Consider the following 18,888-nt stretch of genomic DNA (forward strand, 5'->3'; position numbering starts at 1 on the left):
CCCTTGTCTTATTTCCCCCATTTTAGTTCTACTGACAGTTGATACAGCAGTGTAGTGATCATTTCTCGTCTCTTAAATGTTGTCTTAATTTACATAATTATGTTAAAGAGAGGTTGTATTTGAGCTGTGTGTGTATATTTGTTTAACTTTGTCATGTTTAACTAAGTCAAATACAGTGTGCCAAGTCATGGCAATCTCAATTTAGACCAAAAACTTTAACATCTACTTGAATACACTGAATGAATGTAATAAATAATTACTAGGTTTTATTATAAGTTCCATTCTCTCTTTCACTCAATATACAAGAGTTTTGTTTTTTGGTAAATGGTAATATTGGTTCTGAAAAATGTTTAAAAATAATTTTAATATCTATTGGATAATTCCTTTGTGTGCATGTTTATGTAAGCAGAATACAATGTTCAAGGTCATGGCAGCCTGAGATTAGTCCAACATTTACTTAACACTGTTGAGATCAGTTGGCATAGTAGATTGGTCCATTGGGTCACCTTTTCTGTATGAAAGCATTATCAGACCTGCTAAGAGACAGATAGATGCTGTCAAGTAATGAAGATGAAGCTGATACTGCTCCTGGTGTTCTGTTCTCTGTGCTTTGTTCATGGTGTCGTGAGGTAAGAAAATTTTATTATTTTTTAAATTATCACAAGAGAAAGTTATGGGGTGAAAAAATATGATCCCCAAAGTTATGGGTAGTATTTAATATTGCTTACAATTTGTTTAATAAATATTTGGAACCCAGGGTGCCTCTGGTGCAGATGTCCACTCTGAGGAATCATTTAAGAATGACTAACCAGCTGACTGACTTTCTGAAGCATCACCGTGCGGATGCTTTCTCTCGCCGCTATGCCCAGTGTTACCCGTCCAACTTGGTGTCACGCAAAGCAGTAGAGAGACTTTACAACTTCATGGATGTAAGTACTTTTAAATAGTGTAGGATTACTGATCTAATTGACAGTATAAAAAGTCATCACGGGCTCATTTTCCAAAAAAGCTATTAGTACGTTATTGTATAGATGATCTAATATGGTATAAATATAGGCTCAAGGTGATGACTGGCTGAAAGCTAACCATGATTTAATAAAGGATTTAAAATGGGGGAGCAGCTAGTCCATTTAACTGGAGGGAGATAAACTGTCAATATAACATGCATTATGACCTTCAGCGACAGAGCCACACTGAATTATTGGGCTACAAATACTCATGCTTAGGTTAAGCATTGTATTCTGGTGTACGTATTCATTTCAGGCCAGTATAACTAAACACGTATGTTGGGTGGTATGTTGTAAAGGCACAGTATTATGGACAGATCAGTCTGGGAACCCCAGAGCAGAACTTCACTGTGGTCTTTGACACTGGATCTGCTGACTTTTGGGTGCCTTCAGCCTACTGTGTCAGTCAAGCATGTGGTAATGAACACATTTCTACTTGTTTCAGAAAGAATGATGATTTTTTTTAAAAAGTCTCATGTCATGATTATCCCAATTTTTAAAATTTTATATTAGTAGTTATCACATTTTTGTGCTATTTGTTTAATTTCATGCTGTAATGTATGCACAGCTAGACAGCTCAGTGTCCCATTTGAAAACATCAGCCCATATCTTTTATGCTAGTGACCTGGGATTTTTGGGTCACCGTGTTCCTCTCTTGGCACAGCTGCACATCGCAGGTTCAAGGCTGTGGAGTCGAGCACCTACGTTCATGACGGCCGAATTTTTGGCATTCGCTATGGCTCTGGGCAGTTGCTGGGCGTGATGGCTAAAGATATACTGAGGGTAAAGACACCGATGCGGCAGATTGGAAGCTAATAAATCAGGCCTGGCTACGCTGCTGTACTCCTCTGTCCAGAAGACAATAGAGGTTTAAATTAATCATTGTATTAATGATTTATAACTGGGGCATTCTATTTGGAGGATGTCCTGTCTTCACACATTGGTGAAAAAAAAATCTAAACAAAACATGACAGTAAACATCAGACCACTAACAATGTGTAATTGTGAAATATGAATCAGCAAATGCTAAAAATCTTTATTCATGGTAGACTTGTTGTGGCACCCAGACCACCCTTCATTACTGTATGTGGTATATCCCTCTCTTTTTATATATATATATATATATATATATATATATATATATATATATACACACACACACACACCAGGGCTTTACATTAACTTTTTTGCTCACCGGCCACGCTAGTGCCATTCAGCCTTTTCACTAGCCACAATTTTGTTGCCAGGAAATCGCAGTTTTTTCTTCAACATGATACATTAAAGTTCGGAAGATCTAGATTTAATTATGAATGGCAGCATATAATGTATCTCTATAGTAGCACTCAAGTATTCAGTGCTGTTAAGGTAGCTCCCTATATGAAAACATGCAACCAATTCAGACAAAAATATAAACAGAGCATTCTGTTTATTGAACTCAAATTCAAGCCCCTTACAATATGAAATATCGTATAATATGAAAAATAACATTCAGTACAACTGAACTGATTCTAATATTAAAAGTCCAATTCAAAGCATTTATCATTGAAAAACATTTGGTTTTGATATGCAAGTATTATGTGTATTATCAAGTATTATTATGTCTTATCTATTAATAGTGTGTGTGTTTGTGTGTGTGTGTACATGTGTGTAGAGAGAGACATTAAATGTCCTCATTACATTCATCATCAGATGAGTCTGAATGGTCCATGAAAAATGGTCTTCATGACCTGAGGCTTCCAGCAGGCCATCAGCTGATAGCTGGGGCGGGATCAACTTCTTTCCAATCGTGTGATTGTTTCTAAACAGCAGCTCCATCCTCTCCAGCTCAGCCGACTTCATGACAGGCAGGGACTGAAAGCAATGCTGTCCTGTAGTGAACCAGCCGTCTTCGCCTGTTTTGATGTTATAGTACCGATGTGTGCATTCGACTTTTCGTGGTCCTTTATAGTTTCGAGTTTAAAATTACTGGTGCCTGTCTTTGCCATACTTTCTACAGTCTTCGCAGTACATGGTATTTTCGGTTTTGCTATGAACTAGCCAATCTCACCCGAACTTCCATTTGTCATTGAACTGTCTTATCTTCCTATTAGCGTCTTGTTCATCTCCATGGCCGCAACCAGCTCTGAGGCCCCCGCAGTCCGGACCTCAGTCATTTTTAAGAGCTGAAAATATATTTGTACACTAAATATTCAACTGGATAAAAAAATAAAGAAGAACATTAAAACATCTCCGTAAAAAGTGCATGTTAATTGTTAAACGCTGATTCTGTCTTCTGTGTCTGTTTCGTGCGCGCGGCTCTGAGACCAAGAACACAAAAGCGAATGAGCGCGCAACTCGGCGGAGGAACGCAGTGCAGCAGATGTGGGGTTTCCATGGTAACCATCAGCACACTTTCATCAAGCTGTTAAATTTACATTTTCGAAGCAGCGCAGTTGTAGCCTGCCTTGTTTGTGACTTTAAAAATAAATCATTCGATAAGCCAAAGCAATAGAGTGGAAAGTTTCAACTTATGTTTGCCTTTGATAACTTTGCCTAAAACATGGTGGTGTATCCTGATTTTTTTTTTTTTACCAGATTTTTTTTTTCATGTTGGTGTAACGGATGCCAGGTTGTTAATGTATCTTAGTTACATAGGCTACATGGTTAGGGGATCTTTTGTTTTCATTGCTTGGGCCAGATCAAACCATTAAACAAGCTTAAATTATTCTTACTCTTGCCACATACATGATTTTATTTTCAAAACTGATGATATTCAGTTCAAACACCATTAAAAGTAATTTCAGGAATAGATCTCTTGTGTGGTGTGTAATTCACCCCTCTCATTTAAATATGGCAAAAATGTTTCGGCGCGCACTTTGCGCATCACGGACCTCAGTGATTTTAAAATGCTGCTGCGGCCCTGATCATCTCTGCCCCTTTTTCCCTGGGCAGCAGGGTTTGAAACTCCAGCTATATGCCGCCACATAGTGCGCTTGTCAGTTGTCAGCAACTTTGTCGCTTCGTTCATTAACCGCAGGTTACCGTATCACTGGTTTTATCTGAGCCGTTAACGAACGCTCTAAACAATTCTAACGTTGTCAGAATGTTTATGCAGGTGCTCATGGGAGTTGTAGGCGCGTAATATTACATTGCAATGTGTTTATTATATCAGATGCCTTCAGAGAAAACTACAATTAAAATGTATCGTCATACCACAGAATAAACCACCCGCCAAAGTGGCTATTGGGACTAAAGTCATTACCCGCCAAAGCCGAATTTTACCCGCATTTGGCGGGTGGGTGGGTGCTAATGTAAAGCCCTGACACACACGCACACTAATTTATTCAGACTGTTTTGTTGTCGTTCAGTCCATATGGTTGCTGCTTACCTTTGCTGAGTGTGTGTATTCTGTAACAGTGCCATATTCTGTAGGTGGGCTCTATAGTTCTGCAGGATCAGATGTTTGGGGAGTCAGTGTACGAGCCAGGCATGTCCTTTGTCATGACCAGGTTTGATGGGGTTTTGGGCCTCGGTTACCCATTGTTGGCTGAGGAGCTTGGAACACCTGTATTTGACAACATGATGAAACAGAAGAAAGTGGAAAAGCCCATGTTCTCCTTCTACCTCAGCAGGTGAGCATGGACATTCAGCAACAATAGAAAGTGAGGCAGTGTAGTAGTGACCTAATTATTTAAACTGTAGTGAAATCAAAGACCATTTCAAGGCACCAAACACTGTGAAACACTTTTTTATTTGCCCCATGTGGCTATTTGTAACAATTTATGACATTTTGTATTTATGATTCTACTTGGTTCTGTGATTTTAACTTCTATGATGATAATGGCTGAGTATTGCTGATTAACTCGTAATCCACAATAATATTGAATAGTCTTGGTCAGGTGATTAATTTATATAACAGCATGGCTCTGGGGCGGCACGGTGGTGTAGTGGTTAGCGCTGTCGCCTCACAGCAAGAAGGTCCGGGTTCGAGCCCCGTGGCCGGCGAGGGCCTTTCTGTGCGGAGTTTGCATGTTCTCCCCGTGTCCGCGTGGGTTTCCTCCGGGTGCTCCGGTTTCCCCCACAGTCCAAAGACATGCAGGTTAGGTTAACTGGTGACTCTAAATTGACCGTAGGTGTGAATGTGAGTGTGAATGGTTGTCTGTGTCTATGTGTCAGCCCTGTGATGACCTGGCGACTTGTCCAGGGTGTACCCCGCCTTTCACCCGTAGTCAGCTAGGATAGGCTCCAGCTTGCCTGCGACCCTGTAGAACAGGATAAAGCGGCTAGAGTTAATGAGATGAGATGAGCATGGCTGTGATAACAGTGCCAATTTGAATGCAAATCACAGGTACTGTGTATCCTGCACTTGTTCTAATACTTTTTTCTAAAGTAACCACTTATTAACAGGGACTGGTATGGTGGATGCGCTGATAACAAATGGATTACAGATAACTAATTATTTAACCAATAAAACTGTAAAGTTGAAGTTTTAGGAGATGATCGGATATTTATGAAAGGAGTCTGGGGGTCAGTGCTTTATAACAGTCGATACATTTTCCATCATGAGAAAGTGTTCAGGACTGAGGTCTTTCTGATTTCCAGTTTCTCAGTAACGTGACACGTTGTGTTTTTGTCTTATTAACAGAGAGAGAGAAGAAAAGCTGATGAGGGAATGACTGTTTATAGCTGCAATAAGAACGAATGCATCTCTTGGATGTTCCACAACATTAATAAATGTTTTTTTTTTTTTTTTAAAGAATAAATTAAGAAAATAAAACTTTTCAGGACAATCAGTTATCGGAAAATAATACACTTAAGGTTGGGTAGCAGTAAAGTTGTATAGATATCTGTTCTCTCAATCAAACCTCAGACCCCACAGACTCGCATGCTGACTGATCTGTGGATTTTGTTTCGGCAGGAATGGTAGTGGTATCGCTCTGGGAGGAGAACTGTTGCTGGGAGGTATGGATGAAGAATTCTTCATTCCTCCCATTAACTGGGTCCCAGTCACTCTAAAAGGCTACTGGCAGATCAAATTAGATGCGTAAGTTCACTGTTTAGTTCTTTAGACTGTCTTTTACACACTATATTCTACATAATTTTTTATTGCTTAATCATGCACTACAAAAGCATCCTAAGGGGGGAAAAAAGACTCTAGTAGCAAAATAGATTGCTATTACAGTATGTACAATATATTTAAGAACGCATTTACGAATGATCAATAGAACCTTATACTGCTGCTGAATTCCTGAATCTGATTGGTCAGAAAGTGTTGATTAATATTCTATAGCAGCTGCACTGACCGTAGTGGCAGTTGCAAGAAAAATAAAAGGTTTCTATTATTGTGCTCTTTCTAATGTATTATTGTTTCAATTTTTGCAACTAACTCACAGGGATTTGTAACCTTAGCCTGATTTAATAATAAAGTGATCCAAGTTTAATCTAAGCCTAATAATTTCATCTAAATGTAATAATAAAACAGATTTTTAAAAACCTTTTGTTATTCGACAAAGAAAAAAGCATCACCATTGATATGGAAACACATTCTGTAATATAGATGTTTAATTAAAATTGATGGACACTTGGGTGTCATCCCTTTGTAAAGGTTACCAAGTTAAAGGACAAAAGTTACGTTGCACTTTGTAGCATGACAAACGACATTTATCTTGGCTTAATAATGTCTTATTAATTTAGTTTAGTTTTTCACCACTATAAATGGTTAAAAGTGTGATGCATTATTCATTAATAAATTAAGAATTGTCCTCACTGGCAAATTAGTGTAGTACAACAGCAATAAAACACTTTGGGATATGTTCTTACTGGAAAATAATCAACTTCCATCATGATTGATATTTTCCTACAAGAGCATGCCCCATCATGTTTTGTTCCTTATCAAGCACACACCATGTGCCACTACACATTAGCACTTAAATTTTCCCCCGTTTCTTTTTAGCGTCAAGGTTCAGGGAAGTGCTGCCTTCTGTCACTCTCACAGTTGCCAGGCGATTATTGACACGGGAACAAGTCTCATCAGTGGGCCGCAAGTCTACATTCTGATCCTTCAGCAGCTCATTGGAGCTATGCCTACTCCCATAGGAGAGGTGACAGTGACTCCAGATTAAAGTATACACATTTTTCTTTTTGTTTATAACTCAACACCATGCCATTTGCTCTTTAAAAGACCTCTATAAGTGGGGGAAAAATATGCCTTAAAGCATCTTGTATGGTGTGTTGAACCTTTTTTTGCTTTCTCCACTCTGAAGAACAGGTAATTTTCTAAAGGTGAGTCTGTGTGTTTTAATATAGACAAAAGTTCAACGTTGTGAGAACATCATAGCAAGTCGTTTGCACTGAAAAACGATGTATGATACAACCCCGATTCCAAAAAAGTTGAGACAAAGTACAAATTGTAAATAAAAACGGAATGCAATAATTTACAAATCTCAAAAACTGATATTGTATTCACAATAGAACATAGACAACATATCAAATGTCGAAAGTGAGACATTTTGAAATTTCATGCCAAATATTGGCTCATTTGAAATTTCATGACAGCAACACATCTCAAAAAAGTTGGGACAGGGGCAATAAGAGGCTGGAAAAGTTAAAGGTACAAAAAAGGAACAGCTGGAGGACCAAATTGCAACTCATTAGGTCAATTGGCAATAGGTCATTAACATGACTGGGTATAAAAAGAGCATCTTGGAGTGGCAGCGGCTCTCAGAAGTAAAGATGGGAAGAGGATCACCAATCCCCCTAATTCTGCGCCGACAAATAGTGGAGCAATATCAGAAAGGAGTTCGACAGTGTAAAATTGCAAAGAGTTTGAACATATCATCATCTACAGTGCATAATATCATCAAAAGATTCAGAGAATCTGGAAGAATCTCTGTGCGTAAGGGTCAAGGCCGGAAAACCATACTGGGTGCCCGTGATCTTCGGGCCCTTAGACGGCACTGCATCACATACAGGCATGCTTCTGTATTGGAAATCACAAAATGGGCTCAGGAATATTTCCAGAGAACATTATCTGTGAACACAATTCACCGTGCCATCCGCCGTTGCCAGCTAAAACTCTATAGTTCAAAGAAGCCGTATCTAAACATGATCCAGAAGCGCAGACATCTTCTCTGGGCCAAGGCTCATTTAAAATGGAATGTGGCAAAGTGGAAAACTGTTCTGTGGTCAGACGAATCAAAATTTGAAGTTCTTTATGGAAATCAAGGACGCCGTGTCATTCGGACTAAAGAGGAGAAGGACGACCCAAGTTGTTATCAGCGCTCAGTTCAGAAGCCTGCATCTCTGATGGTATGGGGTTGCATTAGTGCATGTGGCATGGGCAGCTTACACATCTGGAAAGACACCATCAATGCTGAAAGGTATATCCAGGTTCTAGAGCAACACATGCTCCCATCCAGACGACGTCTCTTTCAGGGAAGACCTTGCATTTTCCAACATGACAATGCCAAACCACATACTGCATCAATTACAGCATCATGGCTGCGTAGAAGAAGGGTCCGGGTACTGAACTGGCCAGCCTGCAGTCCAGATCTTTCACCCACAGAAAACATTTGGCGCATCATAAAACGGAAGATACGACAAAAAAGACCTAAGACAGTTGAGCAACTAGAATCCTACATTAGACAAGAATGGGTTAACATTCCTATCCCTAAACTTGAGCAACTTGTCTCCTCAGTCCCCAGACGTTTACAGACTGTTGTAAAGAGAAAAGGGGATGTCTCACAGTGGTAAACATGGCCTTGTCCCAACTTTTTTGAGATGTGTTGTTGTCATGAAATTTAAAATCACCTAATTTTTCTGTTTAAATGATACATTTTCTCAGTTTAAACATTTGATATGTCATCTATGTTCTATTCTGAATAAAATATGGAATTTTGAAACTTCCACATCATTGCATTCCGTTTTATTTACAATTTGTACTTTGTCCCAACTTTTTTGGAATCAGGGTTGTATTAAAATAGTGATTTTGTTTTTGGATAGTACATTGCCATTACACACACTCCTGTAAGTGCATGTCAGTCAGGGATGTCTTTGCATCAACAGATGTTTTCTGTCTTTTTTGTGTGCACTCTTGGGAGAGAATGAGCACATGACCTACGGCCGACAATGCCTCATTATATCGTTACACAGTGGGCTGCGTTTTGCTCTTTCCTACATCAATATGAGCAGCAAGATCAAACCACTTCTAAAGAGAATACACCAACAAAAATTACAGATTTAAAAAAATAATAATAATGATGGCACTGGCCTGATAAATACAATTATAACATTACACAGCTGAATTCTTGCATCTAGCCAGAAGGTGTTGATTAATTTCCTATAACAGCAGCCCTGACAATAGTTCTGGCTATAATTACAGGTTTATATTAATGCACCCATTATAACACGGTTGTTTTTCTATTCTAACTCCTCATTCACAGTGACTCATATAATTGACACTCTCTAATCAAATCTAATAATATACAGATTAAATACATTTGCTTTTTGATATATAATGAAGAAAAAAATTAACTGCTCATATGGCGAAGCTTTCTGTAAGGAGAGTTGATTTAATACCTATAGAAAAAATGTCAGAAATCAGTGCTGTGTAGTGGTCAAGGGGACTTCCTCAGGAACATCACAAGCTGCAATTTGTTTTATTAAGTCAGAACAAGAACTTATATTACCAGCCAAAAGTTTGGACACGTCTTCTAATTCAGTGTTTTTTCTTTACTTTTATGAATTAAGACACGTCATGTCTTAAAGTAATGATGGATATCGTTTCTCTTTACTGAATTGAGCGGTTCTTGATATATGGATTACTACAGTTGTGGAATAGGGCTATTTACTGTATTTTACTATTTACTGTTTGATCTCAAACACATTAAGAAGGCACTAAGAAATCGCACTAATTAACTTTTGACGAAGCACACCTGTTAATTGAAAAGCATTCCAGGTGACTACCTCATGAAGCTGCTTAAGATGATGCCAATAGTGTGTAAAGCGTCAAGGTAAATGGTGGCTACTTTGAAGAATCTAAAAGATGAAACTTTTTTAAACACTTGTTTACCATATAATTCCATATACATTCCATATGTTATTTCATAGGTTTGTTTTCAGTGTTCTACAATGTAGAAAATAGTCAGAAATACAGAAAAACCTATGAATGTGTAGGGGTGTACAAACTTTTTATTGGTACTATACTTGTTTTGTGGACATCCCACAGCATTAAATGTAAATAGAAATGGATAAGAAGTATGATACATCATTCTTTAATTAATAATTATAATAGGAATTGTGGGGCGGCACGGTGGTGTAGTGGTTAGCGCTGTCGCCTCACAGCAAGAAGGTCCTGGGTTCGAGCCCCAGGGCCGGCGAGGGCCTTTCTGTGTGGAGTTTGCATGTTCTCCCCGTGTCCGCGTGGGTTTCCTCCGGGTGCTCCGGTTTCCCCCACAGTCCAAAGACATGCAGGTTAGGTTAACTGGTGACTCTAAATTGACCGTAGGTGTGAATGTGAGTGTGAATGGTTGTCTGTGTCTATGTGTCAGCCCTGTGATGACCTGGCGACTTGTCCAGGGTGTAGCCCGCCTTTCGCCCGTAGTCAGCTGGGATAGGCTCCAGCTTGCCTGCGACCCTGTAGAAGGATAAAGCGGCTAGAGATAATGAGATGAGATGAATAGGAATTGTTGACAAACTGCTGTGATATAAGGAAAATAAAACACTGGGACATGCAGTTATAGGAAAATAATCAACTTTGAATATCAACTTTGGTAACGGGGCATCATTGCACCCCGTTGTTGATTGATTTTCTTATTGTAGCACAACCCATGGTGTTTTATTCATTATGTAGCTAACACATCATTCACGTTAATGTAAACATATTTTGGATTACAGTTTCTGGTTGATTGCACCAGGATCAGCAGTTTGCCTGTTGTGTCTTTTGTACTTAATGGAGTGGAGTATGACCTCACTGCAGATGTATACATCCGCAGAGTGAGTACACACACACACACACACGATCCCTAGAATTACAGCATACCACACAACGTCATCCCTTCTGCATATATTTTGTATCCCCCCCCCCCCCCCAGGATACAATAAATGAAGAAGAAATTTGTATCAGCAGCTTTCAAGCATCAGATATCAGTTCTCCATTCGGCCCTATCTGGATTCTTGGGGACATTTTCATCTCGCAGGTTTACAGTATCTATGACCGAGACAAGAACCGGGTTGGCCTTGCTCAACTCTCTGACAAGGCCAAAAATCTCTCTACTGAGTAACAGTGGGCGTCCTCCAGGTCCCCGCACTTCCTGGATCTGAAGAGCGTGACACTGAAATAATTAATCATTAAAGTTATACATTTGCATACTGTCTCTTATTTCACAACTTTGTGAAGCAAAGCAACTGACCTTTAAGACATTTTTGTCAAAATGATGGTGACTAATTAAAGTAATGTCTAATCTCCTAGCATCTGTCAGTGAGTCTAGACTTCTCACAACTGCAAACCTTTATTAGTTTAATTATCATTACTAAATTATTCATAGTAGTTACTGAATATGTTTACGCTGACTGACTTGAATAATGAGCTTTGAGCTGAGTTCAGCTTTATCACATGATTTGAGGAATTTCTCTCTGGTTCTGGGAGTTTTATTGATGTGGCTGCATACATGAATCAAAAATCTAGTAAAAATAGCCGCCTTTACTTTGAAATTTTTTACTGGTGGATATTTGTGTGTCCTGTACGCATATTGCTCAAGAATGATTTTTCTCTGCTCCTTTTCCTGTGTCGCTTGACAAACATTGTGTAATGAATGGTAGTAGCCTCTTTATGCACACACAGACATTTACATTTGAAATTCATAAGTATGGTCATATTTTCCTGCTAGAGCACGTCTTACCAAGTTTTAAATGTAACTTTAGCTTTAACTTGAGATCACTTTTAGTGTAGGTTTACAATTCTTGATCTTATTTTTAGTCAAGAATCTTTATTCTTAATAATAAATAAAAATATACCTAATAATAATATAGGATAAGAATTCTTAATTCACAGTCCTTTAACTTGACTTCACCTCAGAAACAATTTCAGAGAGAAGACTGTACAGTATTGTGTGACTAGAGAAAATACAAGTAATATGAGTGTAAACTTGGACTCATCTATATTGTAGGTGATTTCACATACAGTTCTTTAAAAAAAAAAAGTGGACCTGAAAGGGAATACAAGTGTAGGGAAATATTCGAAGCATCAGGGAAAAAAAAGAGAAAGCATTGAAGATAAATAATTTTGGTGCAGAATCATCAAAACCAATTAATGCTTCGAGCCGTAGATATCACGCTGATGTAAGTGATTGGCATACAGAGGTCCACAGTGTAGAAATGTGACCCACTTCATATTTAATATAACGCAATGCTGAATATGTGCTATGAAACTTTGTGTTATACTTCCATTCTTCCACAAACTGCTCTGACTCTAGTTAGACTGGATATTTAGGTTTGCCCAAAGACCAAAAGTGTCCTCCTCGGCTGCTCAGGGGTCACTTGAGAACCAATCAACGCTACTGGTCTTGGAATGCAAGTTTTGCTTTTTGTCCCCCTACATCATATGCTACATTATGCCACTACATTATATGGAAACAATGATTGCCTGATAAAGTTTGACAAATGGAGGTAGGTTACTTGGGATGTAAAAAACCCACTGTTGTGCCCTCATAGCTACAGTTGTGGTCAGATGTAGAAGAAGAGGCCTTTAATTCATCACATGTATACTCAAGCACAGTGAAATTCCTCCTCTGTATTTAACCCATCTGAAGCAGTGAATGCACACAAGCAAGCAATAAACGCGCACACATATACCCAGAGCAGTGGGCAGCGATGCTACAGCACCCAGGGAGCAGTTGGGGGTGAGGTGCCTTGTTCAAGTGCCCTTGCTCAAGGGCACTTCAGCCATGATACAGAGGGAGCGGAAAGTTCTGTTTATTCACTGAACAACTCTCACATTTTTCCTGACGGTTCCGGGAATCAAACTAGTGACCCTTTAGGCCCAAGGCTGCATCTCTAACCTTCAGGCCATGGCTGCCCCCCCCACATGCACTCATCCTAGACATGAATGTCATGGCAATATTGGGCTTTCAATGATTCCTTCGTACTGTTCTTTTTCTGTGGCAGAATTATTGTACAACATACATCTGTGATAGGGGTGGCACGGTGGTGTAGTGGTTAGCGCTGTCGCCTCACAGCAAGAAGGTCCGGGTTCGAGCCCCGTGGCCGGCGAGGGCCTTTCTGTGCGGAGTTTGCATGTTCTCCCCGTGTCCACGTGGGTTTCCTCCGGGTGCTCCGGTTTCCCCCACAGTCCAAAGACATGCAGGTTAGGTTAACTGGTGACTCTAAATTGACCGTAGGTGTGAATGTGAGTGTGAATGGTTGTCTGTGTCTATGTGTCAGCCCTGTGATGACCTGGCGACTTGTCCAGGGTGTACCCCGCCTTTCACCCGTAGTCAGCTGGGATAGGCTCCAGCTTGCCTCCGACCCTGTAGAACAGGATAAAGCGGCTAGAGATAATGAGATGAGACATCTGTGATAGGAAAAACAAGAATTTGGTGTACAAGTTTTAATTTATTTTGGTTTTCTGAAATCAACACAGGGTCAAATTGATGCACACAGGGTCAAAAATATTTGGTCAAATGTCCCTTAGCAGATTTCACCTTGACCAGATGCTTTTGGTAGCCATGAACAAACTTCTGGCCAAATTCTTGTTTTGATTCTTCTTGGCAAAATTGGTAGCGTTCAATTAAATTTATTGGTTTCCTGGCAAAGACCTGACTTTTAAGCACAGTCCACATATTTTTGATAGGGTTGAGGTCAGGACTTGGGGAAGGCCATTCCACAAGTTTAATGTTAGCCAGTTGAGTGCATGTAAACTTCTGAACACAACTGTAATTCTAGCCATGACTGTGAACACCAAAAGCACCTTTCTAGTCCACTTTAACAGGAGTACGATCCGTTTAAAAAGAAGTATATGTGAAAACACTCATGTTTAGCACAAGGTGAAATTAATCATATGGGACAGGAATGTGCAAGTCTCCCATTCTATGATGGGTCACAGAAACTAAACAGATGGTTTCCATGATGCCACAAGAAACTACTGAAGATAAAATAATCAAATAAACAGTCCATGTCTATGGAGAGGGTGAATCTGTTTCACAGGTAATCTCTTTATTATTCCCAATAGATGTTGCAGATTTTTGCAGGCAATTTTGATATTTGTTCATATACTGTAGGTTGCTGTAAAGTGTCATTATAAAGTCTGTAAATGCCATTGCAATACAGAACACATGGTGGATACATGAGCTAGTGAACTCTGGAAAATAAAACAAGCAAAGCTAAAGAAGCAGCCTATTAAAGGAAACAAACAAGCTGTGCATTTTCAGTGTTAAAGAGTGATTTTATTATTTCATCATTGAGAAGTGCATGTTTATAAAAGTAAAATATGGTTTAATCACCTTCTCTAGACTCAAAACAACAACGTTATATGCAACAAAGTCCTATGCCTCACCTGACAGACATTTCACTGCTCATTTGACTGTGGCTGGTGACGCATTTCTGTACATCACTGCTTCTCTTTGCATTTGAGCTCTTCCCTGTTAGACACCAGTGGCGGCTGGTAGCCTTTCAAACAGGGGAGGCTGGTCGGTTACGATATTTGCAGATTTTAAAAAGAAAAAACATCAATTTTGCCCATACTCTTGCCTCTGATCTGGCTGATTGTTGGCAGCATCACAAACTGTGAAATAACAGGTTCTTTTGGCCCATTAGCCTACTGTCCAATATACATGATGGTGGTGTTGGGGGGGTATATTTTAACATTTTATATTTTAAAATTGTGGCATGTTGTTTAAAAATTGATCATTATTGAAAGCAGCTCTTTGTCAGGAACCTCAGCAGTAACAGCAGAGTGTTCTGGAATAGGCACAAGCACTGACCTTGGGGAGCCAAACATAGAGCTGGGTGCCACACATTTCATTCAATGACACTTTCCCTATATTTTACTTATTTTGACTGAGAAATGTTTTATTGACAATTTTGATAACCCTTCACTTTTAATCCAGGTCTGTAGTGTGAAATGTTCTCAGTTGTATTTTTGTTTAAAAATGTTTTCCAAATTGTAGCTGTGTTTAATTCATATCCAGAAAAATATATATTCCAATATAATATACTCAGCATAAACATTTTAAATAGATTCTATATTTTTGGTCCATCCATGACATATTACTAAAGTAGCCTATTTACTGTTGTTGATGTGGGTCACTTGCTGTTAGCCAATTCACTTTCTCATACCAGGAGAGCTGAAAGGAACGAGTATTATTCCCTACCTTTTTCACCAAGTCAATTTGAGGCGTTGGTCTACCCTGCTCTTTAATTTTAATTTTTTCCTCGAAAGGAAGACTGGTAAATGGCTTCGCCAAAATTAAATCAGCAATGCTTGGCATCCGTGCGCAGCTTTCTTGCTAGCTGACTAGCCCCCTCAAGTTCAAGTTCAGTCACTCAAGTAAACGAAATTTCTGGAACTAAGATAGCAAACTTGACAACACTATATTTACACTTTATTTACAATGAAAATATATACAAACTAAAAAAGCTGGTAGAAACCGTATGTAATGAATGAAATCGAAATCTAACCTGATCTCTTACAATACACCACAGCACTTGCGAATCCGCATGGGACTGAACTGAAATTCACCGCTGCCTGTCTATATTTGAAACGAGCTGTCAATCAAAGAAAATATCCGGCCGCTTTCACCAATCACCAGTCTCCTCGCGGAAACTGCCATGTCCCTCCCATGTGAGGCTCGGAGTCCGTGGGCGGGCATTTTCGCAGTATTTGTCCAATAATCGTCTTGCATTTTGATATTGAAAGCGCATAGCTCCCAAATGCCATTGAAGTCCACTGAGGCTGGGCTGCATCGCGCTGTCACGAGGGGGAAAAACTCACACGCACATTAAAGTTATAACGGAATGATTTCGCACTGTAGTGGGTTGAGCACATATATTTCTATGATTCTGGATCTGAAATAGCAATGTTATAAGGTCGGCTATAACATAAGCCTAGCGCAATTCATCCTACACGATGTTCGTCATTTTTAGAGGAGGCTGAGCCTCCCTCGTTGTCTTGGAGCAATCGCCCATGTTAGACACACAAACACATGTTAGTTATCAGAATTTATTCTATCCACATTCACTGGATACGAGCAATCTCGTGCTCTGATTGGCTACTCTACTACTAGGATATCAGCTCATATACCGTGAGTAGAGAAAAACAAAATGGAGGAGCATGTTGCTGAACCGACCGAAGACAAAATAAAAACTCTACTCGAAAACAAACCCCCAAAAATTATCAAGTATTTAAAAGAAACAGAAATAGCTAAAAAAATAATAGGTTTATTCCCCCCTCCCCCAATATGGCCTGTTCTATGCTCCAGCCCCGTTGGTGGCAGTAATGCACCTTTAAGTTGGTTTGCCAACCGGCAAAAAAAAAACCCTAAAGACGACGACCCCCCCCCCCCAAAAAAAGCAACAAAATATGGAATGGTAAGAATGTATCTTTTTTTATTTTTTAAGAATTATTATTATTATTATTATTATTATTATTATTATTATTAACATTTTTCACAAATTGCTACTGTCATTTCGCCGGTTTGTTTACATTCTAAGTGGAAATGATTTTGTCGGACGTTTTGTATAAAGTTTTTATTTATTGCATTTGCAAAAAAAAAAAAGCTCTGATTCTCAAAATCCAGTGAATGTGGATCGAATAAAAGTTATTCCACTCAATCTCATCATACATGGCTTATAGCCAACTCAGTACTATGTGCCTCATTGGCTATCAGCTCATGTATGGCGAGATTGAGTGGAATAACTGTTAAATATATTAAACTAATAGTTGTACAGTGATTTAGTGGGAGTTTTTTAATTCAGTGATTTGCAATCCAATTTATGACACACTGTTATGAATCAGTTCAGACATTTTGGTAAATACTGAGACTGGTACACTGATTCATCTTTAGGATGATGGGATTTTTTTCCCTAAGAAATAACACATAGCAGACTGCACAGTTCTAAGAAAAATAATGCATACAGAGTGGGTGTGAGGTGGTACAACGCTTAATTTATTAACAAAGTAGATGTCGTACATTTTAAAGGGTTAAGGTTCAATTTAATGTTGTGGAATGTCCGAGAGACAAGTTACTTCCTGTTACCACTTTCAGTGATTCCCAAACTTTGGGACATGAACGGTGGTACATGAGGCTCCATCTGGTGGGACACAAGAGCCTTGCTGAAAGATCTAACTCCAACTGGCCCAAGTATTAACATAAAAAAATTATTTAATTACTGAGAATAGTTATTACATATCACAACAATGATGTAAAAATTAAGTCTTAAAATATCTCATCTCATCTCATTATCTCTAGCTGCTTTATCCTTCTACAGGGTCGCAGGCAAGCTGGAGCCTTTCCCAGCTGACTACGGGCGAAAGGCGGGGTACACCCTGGACAAGTCGCCAGGTCATCACAGGGCCGACACATAGACACAGACAACCATTCACACTCACACCTACGGTCAATTTAGAGTCACCAGTTAACCTAACCTGCATGTCTTTGGACTGTGGGGGAAACCGGAGCACCCAGAGGAAACCCACGCGGACACGAGGAGAACATGCAAACTCCGCACAGAAAGGCCCTCGCCGGCCACGGGGCTCGAACCCGGACCTTCTTGCTGTGAGGCGACAGCGCTAACCACTACACCACCGTGCCGCCCTGTATTAAAATATTTCAGAAACAAAATTTCCCTGTGCTTAGCCACATAGGGAGACTTGATGCAACATCTGACAGCATGAACTAGTGACGTTAATGTTAACTAAATGGTAAACACCTTGATTCCAACTCCTCAGTATTTGACTTTTAGCTAACTAACTGACTATGCCAATCCAAACAGGCTCATCCGTCTCACTACACTGGCGTGTATTATTATTATTATTATTAGTAGTAGTAGTAGTAATCGGGGTGGACTTACATAAGTGAAATGGTTCTTTCATTGTTACATTGTTGGTATCTGCAGTGGGAAGTGGTACTTGGGAAATTTGTTTTGGTACATAGTGGTGCATGGCTTGAAAAGATTGGGAACCTCTGACTTATAAACGGTCCTAACCAACAGTCTCACTTATATCTCTCTTCTTTTTACATCGAGACTCTTTCCATCCATCCATTATCTGTAGCTGCTTATCCAGTTGCCAGGGCTGACACATAGGGACAAACAACCATTCACACTCGCATTCACACCTATGGTCAATGTATCCATCCATCCATCCATCCATCCATTATCTGTAGCCGCTTATCCTGTCCTTCAGGGTCGCAGGCAAGCTGGAGCCTATCCCAGCTGACTACGGGCGAAAGGCGGGGTACACCCTGGACAAGTCGCCAGGTCATCACAGGGCTGACACATAGACACAGACAACCATTCACACTCACATTCACACCTACGGTCAATTTAGAGCCACCAATTAGCCTAACCTGCATGTCTTTGGACTGTGGGGGAAACCGGAGCACCTGGAGGAAACCCACGCGGACACGGGGAGAACATGCAAACTCCACACAGAAAGGTCCCCGTCAGCCACTGGGCTCGAACCCAGAACCTTCTTGCTGTGAGGCGACAGTGCAAACCACTACACCACCATGCTGCCTGACTCTTTCCATAAATGTTCAACAAATGTCTCCTAACAAAAAGCTTCACTACATCAATGATTATAGTTTTTTTGTTAAACCGCAACACATTTTTTAAAAAAAATCCATTGATTATCAATCTATGGTTATGAAGCATTTCTGTCAAACACGTCACTGTGTATGAGCTTTTA

General features: G+C 39.6%; 1 protein-coding gene across 1 annotated transcript; it reads left to right on the forward strand.

The window, feature by feature from the left end:
* Nucleotides 1-564: 564 nt before the first annotated feature.
* Nucleotides 565-11,266, forward strand: nots (nothepsin). Its single transcript, XM_060903638.1, has 9 exons — nucleotides 565-629; nucleotides 758-929; nucleotides 1,307-1,424; nucleotides 1,672-1,790; nucleotides 4,419-4,618; nucleotides 5,905-6,030; nucleotides 6,940-7,087; nucleotides 10,881-10,979; nucleotides 11,078-11,266. The coding sequence occupies exons 1-9, from the start codon at nucleotides 565-567 to the stop codon at nucleotides 11,264-11,266; spliced, it is 1,236 nt and encodes a 411-aa protein (XP_060759621.1).
* Nucleotides 11,267-18,888: the final 7,622 nt, after the last annotated feature.

The sequence above is a fragment of the Neoarius graeffei genome, chromosome 21, assembly GCF_027579695.1.
Source record: "Neoarius graeffei isolate fNeoGra1 chromosome 21, fNeoGra1.pri, whole genome shotgun sequence".
NCBI lineage: Eukaryota > Metazoa > Chordata > Actinopteri > Siluriformes > Ariidae > Neoarius > Neoarius graeffei.